General features: G+C 44.0%; 1 protein-coding gene across 1 annotated transcript in view; it reads right to left on the minus strand.

The window, feature by feature from the left end:
• dnah10 (dynein axonemal heavy chain 10) overlaps positions 1–13229 on the minus strand; it is a 57824-nt gene that overhangs the window by 20236 nt on the left and 24359 nt on the right. The window contains exons 27-41 of the mRNA XM_065011143.1: positions 11788–11944; positions 11393–11626; positions 11014–11136; positions 10671–10904; positions 10323–10546; positions 9935–10204; positions 9647–9830; positions 9398–9532; positions 9108–9260; positions 8195–8383; positions 7926–8072; positions 7557–7748; positions 7274–7392; positions 6992–7150; positions 256–391 (exon numbers count right to left, since the gene is read on the minus strand). Coding sequence (XP_064867215.1) covers positions 256–391; positions 6992–7150; positions 7274–7392; positions 7557–7748; positions 7926–8072; positions 8195–8383; positions 9108–9260; positions 9398–9532; positions 9647–9830; positions 9935–10204; positions 10323–10546; positions 10671–10904; positions 11014–11136; positions 11393–11626; positions 11788–11944 — 2656 coding nt within the window. The remainder of the gene's footprint in view (positions 1–255; positions 392–6991; positions 7151–7273; positions 7393–7556; positions 7749–7925; positions 8073–8194; positions 8384–9107; positions 9261–9397; positions 9533–9646; positions 9831–9934; positions 10205–10322; positions 10547–10670; positions 10905–11013; positions 11137–11392; positions 11627–11787; positions 11945–13229) is intronic.

The raw sequence follows: 13229 nt of genomic DNA on the forward strand, positions 1-13229 counted from the left end.
CCTTCAAGTCATGGGACCGATATAATTGTTTTTGCGCATCACGTCCACATTTTTCACAAGTATCTAAAATTGATTGTGAAGCTCAACAAAGTCACTTATAGATGATTTGAACATGATGTGTGAAAAATGCTAACATGGGTCCCATGACTTGAATGGGATTTGCGCCTCAAACGTGTGTAATTTTGTAATTTGGGTAAACTATTCCAAGTAAGTAAGGTGTGGTCTGAGGAGACTATAATGATATTAGTGACAAACCTCAAATAGCATAGCACAGTGGTTCTGCAGGCGTATCCTCTCTCCATTGGCCAGGGTGAGCAGCTTGTTATCATCCATTACGGAGTTCATGTTTTCCACCCACAGAGCATCCACATCCCCATCAAACAGGATGTACCTGTAGGTAAGAGTTCATGTGGCAACAAGAGATATACAGTCAGGTTCCAAATTATTGCCACCCTTGATAAAGATGAACAAAAAATACCACATGAAATAAATAATACAAATAATGTGCTTTATTGTATGCTAAAAAAAAGGAAATCATATTATTTTATACTAATACAATTGCTAAGAAAAAGAGATTTAGTTTAACAAGTAAGATTTTTTTCTCAAAAAGATAGGGGTCAAAATGATTGGCACCCCTGTTTTCAATACCTTTCCATACCTCACCTTGCAAGGATAACGGCACTGAACCTTTTTCTAACATGCTTTATGAGATTGGAGAACACATTGGGAGGGATCTCAGACCATTCCTCCATAAATAATATTTTCCGACCCTAGATATCCATTGTCTGCGCTTTAGGACTACCCTCTTCAATTCAAACCACAAGTTTTCAAAGGGGTTCAAGTCCAGAGACTGAGATGACCATTGCAAAATGCTGATTTTGTGGTCAATTAATCATTTATATGTGGATTTTGATGTGTGCTTGGGGTTATTGTCTTGCTGGACGATCCACTTGCGGACAAGTTTCAGCCTACTGGCAGAGGCAACCAGGTTTTTATCTAGGTACTGGGTAAAGTTCATACTGCCATAAACATTAATAAGGACCCCAGGACCAGTGGATGCAAAATAGCCCCATAAAATTAAAGATAAACCACTATATTTTACAGTAGGTAATAGTATTCGGTTCTTTTCTGCTTGTGCATCCTTATTTCCTTACTGGTGTGCGTGGCCAAAGAGCTCTATTTGCATGTTCTCCAACAAATGTAAAAGCCTGGAGTTTGCTAAATGGCATTGGCACTTGGATTAGAACTGGTGCTATGGTCAGATGACATGAAAATAGAGCAATTGTATTAGTGTAAAATAATATATATTCTGTAGAATAATAGTGAAGACATTAAAACGATGAAATAACATATGGAATCATGTAGTAAACAAAAAAATAATCATAAGACATTTTATATTTGAGATTCTTCAAAGTAGCCACCCTTTGCCTTGATGATAGCTTTGAACACTCTTGGCATTCTCTCAACCAGCTTCATGAGGTAGTCACCTGGAATGCTTTTTCAATAATTTTGAAGGAGTTCCCACATATGCTGAGCACTTGTTTCCTGCTTTTCCTTCACTCTGAGGTCCAACTCATCCCAAACCAGGTCGGTTGATTACGGAGGCCAGGTCATCTGATGCAGAATTCCATCACTCTCCTTCTTGGTCAAGTAGCCCTTACACAGCCTGCAGGTGTGTTTTGATCATTGTCCTGTTGAAAAACGAATGATGGTCCCACTAAGTGCAAACCAGATGGAATGGCGTATCGCTGCAGAATACTGTGGTAGCCATGCTGGTTAAGTGTGCCTCGAATTCTAAATAAATAACAGTGTCACCAGCAAAGCACCCCCACAACATCACACCTACTCCTCCATGCTTTATTGGTGTCCTTCAGTAGTGGTTTCTTTGCAGCAATTCTACCATGAAGGCCTGATTCACGCAGTCTCCTCTGAACAGTTGATGTGAAGATGTGACTGTTACTTGAAATCTGTGAAGCATTTATTTGGGCTGCAATTTCTGAGGTTGGTATCTCTAATGAACTTATCCTCTGCAGCAGAGGTAACTTTGGGTCTTTGTTTCTTGCATTAAGAAGGAAAGAAATTCCACAAATTAACAAGGCACACCTGTTAATAACCTCTTGAAGCTAGGGGGCATTATTTTAATGTTTGGAAAAATAACGTTCCCAAAGTAAACAGCCTATTTCTCAGGACCAGATGCTAGAATATGTATATAATTGACAGATTAGGATAGACAACACTCTAAAGTTTCCAAAACTGTCAAAATATTGTCTGTGAGTATAACAGAACTGATATTGCAGGCGAAACCCTGAGGAAAATCCAATCAGGAAGTGCCTCTTATTTTGAAACCCTTCTGTTCCTATGCATGCCTATCCTCCATATAAAGGGATATCAACCAGATTCCCTTTTCTCTGGCTTCCGTAAGGTGTCAACAGTCTTTAGACATAGTTTCAGGCTTTTATTTTGAAAAATGAGCGTGAAAGATCACATCGCGTAAGTGGATAGGTGGGGGCTCTCAGAGTGAGTTTTTGCTCTACAGAATAAAGCCGCCATTGTTCCTCCCGCTGTTATTGAAAAACCTACACACATCCTGTTGATATATTATCGAATATATATTTTAAAAACTATGTGTGGAATGATTATAAAAAACGTTTGACATGTTTCTGTGAACATTATGAAGACTATTTGGAATTTCCGTCTGCGTTGTCGTGACCGCTCTTTCCTGTGGATTTCTGACCATAACGCGACAAACAAACGTCGGTATTTTGGGTATAAAAATAATCTTTATGGAACAAAAGGAACATTTGTTGTGTAACTGGGAGTCTCGTGAGTGAAAACATCCGAAGATCAAAGGTAAACGGTTAATTTGATTGCTTTTCTGATTTTCGTGACCAAGCTTCCTGATGCTAAGTGTACATAATGCTATGCTAGGCTATCGATAAACTTACACAAACGCTTGGATTGCTTTCGCTGTAAAACATAATTTCAAAATCTGAGATGACAGGTGGATTAACAAAAGGCTAAGCTGTGTTTTGCAATATTGCACTTGTGATTTCATGAATATGAATATTTTTTAGTAATATTATTTGACTGTTGCGCTATGCTATTCAGCGGTTGCTGACGAAAATGATCCCGCGACAGGGATGGGTAGCGTCAAGAAGTGAATTGAAATGCATTCCAGGTGATTACCTCATGAAGCTGGTTGTGAGAATGCCAAGTGTGCACAAAGCTGTCATCAAGGCAAAGGGTGGCTACTTTGAAGAATCTCAAATATAAAATATATTTTGATTTGTTTAACATTTTTTTGGTTACTACATGATTCCATATGTGTTATTTCATAGTGTTAATGTCTTCACTATTATTCTACAATGTAGAAAACAGTTAAAATTAAGAAAAACCCTGGAATGAGTAGGTGTAACCAAACTTTTGACTGGTACTGTATATACACAGTGCCTTTGGAAAGTATTGACACACAATAACCCATAATGACAAAGCAAACAGTTTTGAAATGTTTGGTAATTTATTTTACAAAATGGAAATATCACATTTACATAAGTATTCAGATCCTTTACTCAGTACTTTGTTGAAGCAACTTTGGCAGCGATTACAGCCTCGAGTGTTCTTGGGTATGACGCTATAAGCTTGGTACACCTGTATTTGGGGAATTTCTCCCATTCTTCTCGGCAGATCCTCTCAAGCTCTGTCAGGTTGGATGGGGAGTATTGCTGGACAGCTATTTTCAGGTCTCTTCAGAGATGTTCGATTGGGCTCAAGTCTGTGCTCTGGCTTGGCCACTCAAGGACATTCGGGGAGTTGTCCCAAAGCCACTCCTGCGTTGTTTTGGCTGTGCTTAGACTCATTGTCCTGTTGGAAGGTGAATCTTCGCCCCAGTCTGAGGTCCTGTGTGCTCTGGAGCAGGTTTTCATCAAGGATCTCTCTGTACTTTGTTCCGTTCATCTTTGCCTCAATCCTGACTAGTCTTCCAGTCCCTGCTGCTGAAAAATATCCCCACAGCATGATGCTGCCACCACCGTGCTTCACTGTAGGGATGGAGCCACGTTTCCTCCAGATGTGATGCTAGACATTCAGACCAAAGAGTTCAATCTTGGTTTTATCAGACCAGAGAATCTTGTTTCTCATGTTCTGAGAATTTTTAGGTGTCTTTTGGCAAACTCCAAGCGGGCTGTGATGTGCCTTTTACGAAAGAGTGGCTTCCATTAGGCCACTACCATAAAGGCCTGATTGGTGGAGTGCAGCAGAGATGGTTGTCCTTCTGGAAGGTTCTCCCATCTCCACAGAGGAACTCTAGGGCTCTGTCAGAGTGGCCAGCGGGTTCTCGGTCACCTCCCTGACCCAGGCCCTTCTCCCCTGATTTCTCAGTTTGGCCGGGTGGCCAGCTCTAGGAAGAGTCTTGGTGGTTCCAAACTTCTTCCATTTAAGAATGATGGAGGCCACTGTGTTCTTGGGGACTTTCAATGCTGCAGAAATCTTTTGGTACCCTTCCCCAGACCTGTGCCTCGACATAATCCTGTCTCGGAGCACTACGGATAATTCCTTTGTCCTCATGGCTTGGTTTTTAATCTGACATGCACTGTCAACTGTGGGAACGTATATAGACAGGTGTGTGCCTTCCAAATCATATCCAATCAATTGAATTTACCACAGGTGGACACTGATCAAGTTGTAGAAACATCTCAAGGATGATCAATGGAAAACCAGGATGCACCTGAGCTCAATTTCGAGTCTCATAGCAAAGGGTCTCAATAATATGTATATAAGGTATTTCTGCTTTTTATTATTAATACATTTGCAGAAAAAAAAAACTGTTTTTGCTTCGTCAATATGGGGTATTGTGTGTAGATTGCTGAGGAATTGTTATTTATTTAATCAATTTTAGAATAAGGTTGTCTGTCTGTCACATAATACATTTACATTTAAGTCATTTAGCAGACGCTCTTATCCAGAGCGACTTACAAATACAATCTGGAAAACGTCAAGGGGTCTGAATTGTTTCCGAAGGCACTGTATATATATATTTTAGAAAAAATGTATTTCACCTTTATTTAACCAGGTAGGCCAGTTGAGAACAAGTTCTCATTTACAACTGTGACCTAACCAAGATAAAGCAAAGCAGTGCGACAAAAACAACAACACAGAGCTACACAGAAACAAACGTACAGTCATTAACACAATAGAAATGTCTATGTATAGTGTGCCTGATATGGTTCTCAATCAGAGGCAGGTGTTAGTCATTGTCTCTGATTGGGAACCATATTTAGGAAACCTGTTTGGTGTTGGGGTTTGTGGGTGATTGTTCCTGTCTCTGTGTTTGCACCAGATAGGGCTGTTTTGGTTTTTCACATTTCTTGGTTTTGTTAGTCTATTCATGTATAGTTTCTTTATTAAAGAACCATGAATAATAACCACGCTGCGTTTTGGTCCGCCTCTCCTTCAATGGAAGAACCGCGTTACACAATGGAGGCAAAATAATTACAATTTATCATTAACACTGGAGTGATAGATGTGCAGATGATGATGTGCAAGTAGAGATACTGGGGTGAAAAAGAGCAAGAGGATAAGAACAATATGGAGATGAGGTAGTCGGGTGTGCTATTTACAGATTGGCTGTGTACAGGTACAGTGTTGCTCAGACAGCTGTTGCTTAAAGTTAGAGGGAGATATAAGACACCAGCTTTAGTGATTTTTGCAATTCGTTCCAGTCACTGGCAGCAGAGAACTGGAAGGAAAGGCAGCCAAAGGAAGTGTTGGCTTTGGGGATGACCAGTGAAATATACCTGCTGGAGCGCGTGCTAAGGGTGGGTATTGCTATGGTGACCAGTGAGCTGAGATAAGGCGGGGCTTTACCTAGCATAGACTTATAGATGACCTGGAGTTTGGCGACGAGTATGTAGTGAGGGCGAGCCAACGAGAGCATACAGGTCTCAGTGGTGGGTAGTATATTGGGCTTTGGTGACAAAACGGATGGCACTGTGATAGACTACATCCAGTTTGCTGAGTAGAGTGTTGGAGGCTATTTTGTAAATGACATCGTCAAAGTCAAGGATCGGTAGAATAGTCAGTTTTATGAGGGTATGTTTGGCAGCATGAGTGAAGGAGGCTGTGTTGCGAAATAGGAAGCATATTTTGGATTGGATATGCTTAATGTGAGTCTGGAAGGAGAGTTTACAGTCTAACCAGACACCTAGGTATTTGTAGTTGTCCACATATTCTAAGTAAGAACCGTCCAGAGTAGTGATGCTAGTAGGGTGGGAGGGTGCGGACAGCAATCGGTTGAAGAGCATGCACTTAGTTTTACTTGCATTTAAAAGCAGTTGGAGGCCTCGGAAGGAGTGTTGTATGGCATTGAAGCTCGTTTGGAGATTTGTTAGCACGGTGTCCAAAGAAGGGCCAGAGGTATACAGAATGGTGTCGTCTGCGTAGAGGTGGATCAGAGAATCGCCAGCAGCAAGAGCGACATCATTGATATATACAGAGAAAATAGTCGGCTCCAGAATTGAACCCTGTGGCACACCCATAGAGATTGCCAGAGGTCCGGACAACAGGCTCTCCGATTTGACACACTGAACTCTATCTGAGAAGTAGTTGCTGAATCAGGAGATGCAGTCATTTGAGAAGCCAATGCTATTGAGTCTGCCGATAAGACGGAGTCAAAAGCCTTGGCCAGGTCGATGAAGACGGCTGCACAGTACTGTCTTTTATCGATGGCGGTCGACGATATCGTTTAGGACCTTGAGCATGGCTGATGTCCACCCATGACCAGCTCGGAAACCAGATTGCATAGTGGAGAAGGTAGGGTGGGATTCGAAAAGGTCAGTGATCTGTTTGTTAACTTGGCTTTCAAAGATTTTAGAAAGGCAGGGCAGGATGGATATAGATCTATAAGTTTGGGTCTAGAGTGTAGCATTGGATACAACAAAATACCTAGAAACTTCAGGTTGAACTCTACAAGGGAATGGAAGTGACATGGTCTTACCTCCTCTCCTTCTTGTCAGTGGGCTTATTGATGTCTCTGAAGATGTTGGACAGTATCCCATCAGTCCAGTCACGGGTGACAGGGTCCAGAATGCCGTACACCTCGATGACACTCATGGCTTTAGGGTTCAGGCAGTAAAGCTTGGTCACCAAGCCTAACCTGTAGGCATGAAAACAACCACAATTATGAGAGCTACTATTCCTAAAAACACTCTCTGTTGAATGCTTTGAGAAGCAAGGCTGTTGTGATGCCAGCTGTCACAATGGTCTGAGAGGCACTGACCTGGTCTGGGCCTGGCACAGAGTGCTGATGACCACTGACTTGCCTCCACCTGTGGGGCCCACCACCATAGTGGTGTGTCTGGTCATCATGGTCTCATACATCTGCACCACCTTGTCCACCTGAACACCACAGACACTCAGCATTAGAAACAGGGACTTATCAACATCTTCACTTTCATGTGTAGAAATAATAATGAGTCATCTTTCAATGCGGATAGACATTTTCACAAAGTTGCCTATGCCCTGAGATTTAAAGTTTAGACAGAGAAGGGTAGCCAGGGCACCTGGTTGGACAGGATGAGGTATTTGTTCTCCATCAGGGTCTGCTCCACAGCATCATTGAAGCTGGGGTAGCACACACGGGGGCAGTCAAGCCCCGGGAACAGGTCTGAGATCAGCCCCAGGAACAGAGGCACATCCTCAAACACAAACTTAGGCAGGTTCATGTCCCGCAGGGCACGCATCAACACCACATCCTGAGAGAGAAAAAAGACAGAGGGATAGAGAAAGAGAGAGATTGTCAAAGAAGTCAATGAAATAAAACCACCCCAAACTTCCAGAAAATTATAAATGCTCTCTTTGTCGCCTTACTATAAGTACAACACATAGGAATCGTATCACAGTGGACTTTGCATAATTTCACAGGTCTTTACCTCATTGAGGTCTGGTGAGCCTCTCTTCAGTTCTCCAGCCATCACTAACACAGATTTCAGAGCCCGCAGGCCAAAGTCATAGTGGAACTGCTTAGACAGCTGCTCCCTGGCCAGCTTGTACAGCACCGTCATCTTCTTGGCCAGAATCTACATTCAAAGGAAGTGAGTGAGTGTGCGTCTAACAATGTCAGACAACACTTATCTATAATATTGTACGTGTGTTTTTGTGTGTGTGTGTGTGTGTGTTGATGAGAGGATGTGCTGCTCACCTTAGCCAAGAGGAATCCCTCTGAGAAGAGCATGATCTCACAGATCATCTGCAGGTCAGGGACGATGACGACCACGGGTCTGAACAGGGCTTTGACTGACTCAGGCAGCTCTGTGCGTCCAGCGTAGCCAGGGTTCATAGTAATGAAGATGCCCATGCGGTCGTCCATGCTGATCTCCTGGCCTTCAAACTGACACCAAAAACACATACGGAGTACTGAGTTAAAATTGTCAAATCGAGTCAATGTCACCAACAGTTTTGAGGGAAAACATTCCAAAACTGGTCTCCAGAGTCTCTGGTGGCACAGCTGGCGCTGTAATGCAGCACCTTTAACCACTGTGCCACCAGAGACTCTGGGTTCGCGCCCAAGCTCTGTCGTAACCGGCCGCGACCGGGAGGTCAGTGGGGCGACGCACAATTGGCCTAGCGTCGTTCGGGTTAGGGAGGGATTGGCCGGTAGGGATATCCTTGTCTCATCGCGCACCAGCGACTCCTGTGGCGGGCCGGGTGCAGTGCACACTAACCAAGGTTGCCAGGTGCACGATGTTTCCTCCGAAACATTGGTGCGGCTGCCTTCCGGGTTGGATGCGCGCTGTGTTAAGAAGCAGTGCGGCTTGGTTGGGTTGTATATCGGAGGACGCACGACTTTCAACCTTCGTCATTCCCGAGCCTGTACGGGAGTTGTAGCGATGAGACAAGATAGTAGCTACTAACAATTGGATACCACGACATTTGGGGGTAAAATAAAATAAAAAATAAAACATCCCAAAACTTACCTTGCAATAATGTTCTGTAGCAATCTTTTGTGTTTACCTACTCAAATTGCAAGGTTTTAGTATCACCCTCTCCCAATCCAGAACTGTCCAGGCAGTCTCCAGACATCTAAGAGATGACTGTGTGTCATAATAACTTACATGGAACCTCTTGAGGTGCAGGATGAGAGCGTTGCGGATGGTCTGGATCTGGGAGGAGATGACAGACAGCACAGAGGCATCGATGCGGTTGAACTCATCAAAGCAGCCCCAGGCACCACACTGGGCCAGGCCAGACAAGATCTTCCCCACAGCCTGGACACAGAGGAGGGGGAAGACAGAGGAGAGGAGAAGCATGATAAATGAATACACGAGGTAAATAAAATAAATAACTATTCATGTGGACTACAATAGAGGAAATAAAGCTTTAATTTTGGTGTGAGGGGCGTCACCATGTAGTCCATGCCCTCTCCACAGTTGGTGACCACACACAGGAGGCCCAGAGCCTTGGCCAGGTCCTTGGTGGACTCTGTCTTCCCCGTTCCAGCCGGCCCCGCGGGGGCTCCACCCAGGTACATGGACAGGGCCTGAGGCAAGCACAAACACAGTGGTAGTTACAGTTAGACAAAATCATTCACCTCCATCATTCAACAGGGTATAAATACAGACTGACAAAGCTTTCTGAGGTTCAGGTATTGTACTTGTGTGAGGGTGAGGTAGATGCGGTCAGTCAGAGGGGTGATGACCAGACGACCATTCAGTCCCATGTACTCATAACCATAGGAGAAAGCAGCGCTGCACTGGCGCACAAACAGATCATCGGGCTCCCGGTCCCAGTAGAACCTCAGCTGGCTCTCCCACTCAAACTCACGGGCATCCATTATACTGCATGAGAGAGAAATGAGGAGAAACATCATCTTCATCTGAAGTCATATGTCACTGCATCCAGTACAGTAAGTATAATAACAAAGCACTATGTTGTTCCCTACCTGTCCCGGACAAAGTTGTCCACAATGTCCCTGGCATGGACGTCGATGATGAGGACAGTGTTGATCTTGCTTCGGTCGTTCTTCTTCATGGGCTGAGTGATGCGTGTCACCAGCTCGTCTATTTGCTGGTGCATCTTCTTGGCGTAGTTCTTCAGCGCTTGCTTGTCTCCCTTCTTCACCTTCTGGAAGACGTCCTCCACCTCCCAGGTCCACCACACCTGGTTCCCAGCCAGCACCACCATCCCCTGGTACAGCAACATCCAGTCAATCCTGAGGGAAACACACACTATGGACTGGTGCTGCTGAATATTTCACTGGCATCTTACACACATACAAAGTTTTACTTTGAAGACAGGAGTAGGTCCGTGTGTTTCTGAAACACACTAACCTGCCCCTGTCTTCACAGTAGCGGAAGATGGCTTCCTTGGTGATGAGTCTGTTGGTCCTCCTCATCTCCAGAAGTACTCCAGTCATCCAGTCCTCCACCCGGCCCTCGGCTGGCACCGGCCGCTTCAGGTCCATCACCTCTCCCTCCGCAGACACCAGGGCCCCAGCCACCGTCTCCCCGTTACCCCCCACGTCAAACCGCAGAGACGCTATGTTGTCATACATCTGGGTGGGAGAGAAAAGGCAACGTTAACTCCACACACTTTAGGAAACAAAAGCCACCAAGATGACTACACCTTTGATCACCTGAAGAGAACCATCTCTGGCCTGTAGTGACATGCTACAGTACCTTTATTATGTGCTCCTGGACGCAGACAGGGTCGCTGCTACCCAGGATGCTGAGCAGCTCGTCGTCGGAGATGAAGAAGAAGCGAGGGAAGGCGTTACGTTTGGAATCCAGGTAGTCGTTGAGACTCTTCTGGCAGCGCTCCAAACCATCACTCAGACTCTGCAGGTCAGTCAGCCGGTTGGGCACCAGACAGCACCTCTTAATTCCCGGGTCCTTCACTGTATCTGTCATAATCTAGAGTAGACCATGCAAGCACACAAAACTAAGTAAGACAATACTGTCTAAAAGCATTACGTGTTGTGTTTAATTATGTTCTAATAGAAGTGGGACTCAAGTCAATCACCTTTTTGAACATTTTGTCAATGTTGTCAAATTTCTTGGCTTCCTCAGGTAACTGAGAGCGGATATCCCCTCCAATGAAGATGCTCTCTAGGTACATCCACTTCCGCTGCACCAGCATCCAAACCTTAGGAGATGGCATATAATTTCAGGACAGATCCTGTGTGGGTGGTTACCATTATACTCAACGGTGGTTTCAAAGGACAATGAGCTTGTGATGAGAGTTGTACGCAACAGTATTTTAACTCTTCCATGAACTAGGACCCAAAGGTCACTGGCTGTGTCCCAAAGGGCACCTTATTCCCTACATAATGCACTATGGGCCCTGGTAAAAAGTAGTGCACTATATATGGAATAGGGTGCTATTTGGGACGTTGACTGACCTCTATGACTTCGCTGATGAGGGACAGGCTCTTCTCCCACTGTTGTACGGTGGCCAGGAAGGGCCCTACGAAGCGGCTGCCTGCCATACTCTGAAGGTTCATGGCGTTGTCATCCAGGTTCTGCAGAATCTCGTCCACCACCCCCAGGATAGAGCCACGTTCCTGGGTGCCTTTGAAGTAGCGCTGCACACTAAACTTCATATTCTCCCAGGTCTCCACCACCTCCGTCACTCCCTGTACACAAACACACATATACCCATTATCTAAATGTAAATGACATATAAACTCAATGTTTAGTTATTGATACTGACCATACAATGTTGAACACACCGCAAAGAGAATTGTACAATTACAGCTTTGTGTGATGAAATAAACGTCCTAAAGGGGTTGCTTGCCTTCTCAATACTGAGCTCTTTGACAGCTGAGGTGACAATCTCACCGATGACATTGCCATACTTGTTCAGCTCCATGGCGAACATGTTCTCTAGAGTGAAGGTGTCTGGATTCATCTCAAAGCTGGTGTTAGTCCTCTGCATCAGCTCCCTCCAGTGTCTGAGGAGGATCAAGGACAAACAAACATTCACATACTCTCTATATAAATAAATACATTAAAACCACATTCACTTCATTTGTTTCTAGTTTTTTCAGGAGGTATTTTGTTGGCCTTCATGTATGTGCTCTCTGACACATGGAGTTGCATGGCAAATGTTCCAGGAACACAAGGAAAGCAAAAAGGACAATGCTCAAAGACTAGTTAGCCCTTCTCCCTCTGAGGGGCCAAAATGTATCTCTCTGTTACAGTATCCAGAGGACTGACTATTAAATGAGTGACAGAATAATACTACATTATCCATGTTTGGTATCTATCTGAAACGTGTTCACGGAGGATAACTCTGCTATCTATATGAATGATGATCTCTATCTCTAAATTACTCTATTATGTAAAGTTTTGTCTTCTCAGGAATTCTGCTTTATTTACATAGGTCTCATCCCCCACACACACCTTTAAATTCTGTGACACACTGTTGCGATTGGCCATGGGAGTGTTTACGTTAATGGTAATGGTCAATGGTGGTTGGTTTTAGGTTGAAATGTACACTTTCATATATTATAAATGGAATTAAATGCCTTTGTTCTTGCTCTTCTCCTGTATCCAGTCCATGGAGGAAGGTTGTATGATCAATTCTCATTTCCTAGGCTTCTAGGCCTCTGGCCTAATATATACTCTCTTCGTTCATGCTTTGTCTTATAAGTTAACCTTAGGCTCTACAGTATACAGTGGGGCAAAAAAGTATTTAGTCAGCCACCAATTGTGCAAGTTCTCCCACTTAAAAAGATGAGAGAGCCCTGTAATGTATACTTCAACTATGACAGACAAAATAATAAACAAAATCCAGAAAATCACATTGTAGGATTTTTAATGAATTTATTTGCAAATGATGGTGGAAAATAAGTATTTGGTCACCTACAAACAAGCAAGATTTCTGGCTCTCACAGACCTGTAACTTCTTCTTTAAGAGGCTCCTCTGTCCTCCACTCGTTACCTGTATTAATGGCACCTGTTTGAACTTGTTATCAGTATAAAAGACACTTGTCCACAACCTCAAACAGTCACACTCCAAACTCCACTATGGCCAAGACCAAAGAGCTGTCAAAGGACACCAGAAACAAAATTGTAGACCTGCACCAGGCTGGGAAGACTGAATCTGCAATAGGTAAGCAGCTTGGTTTGAAGAAATCAACTGTGGGAGCAATTATTAGGAAATGGAAGACATACAAGACCACTGATAATCTCCCTCAATCTGGGGCTCCACGCAAGATCTCACCCTGTGGGGTC

Source organism: Oncorhynchus nerka, linkage group LG27 (assembly GCF_034236695.1).
Source record: "Oncorhynchus nerka isolate Pitt River linkage group LG27, Oner_Uvic_2.0, whole genome shotgun sequence".
Taxonomy (NCBI): Eukaryota; Metazoa; Chordata; class Actinopteri; order Salmoniformes; family Salmonidae; genus Oncorhynchus; species Oncorhynchus nerka.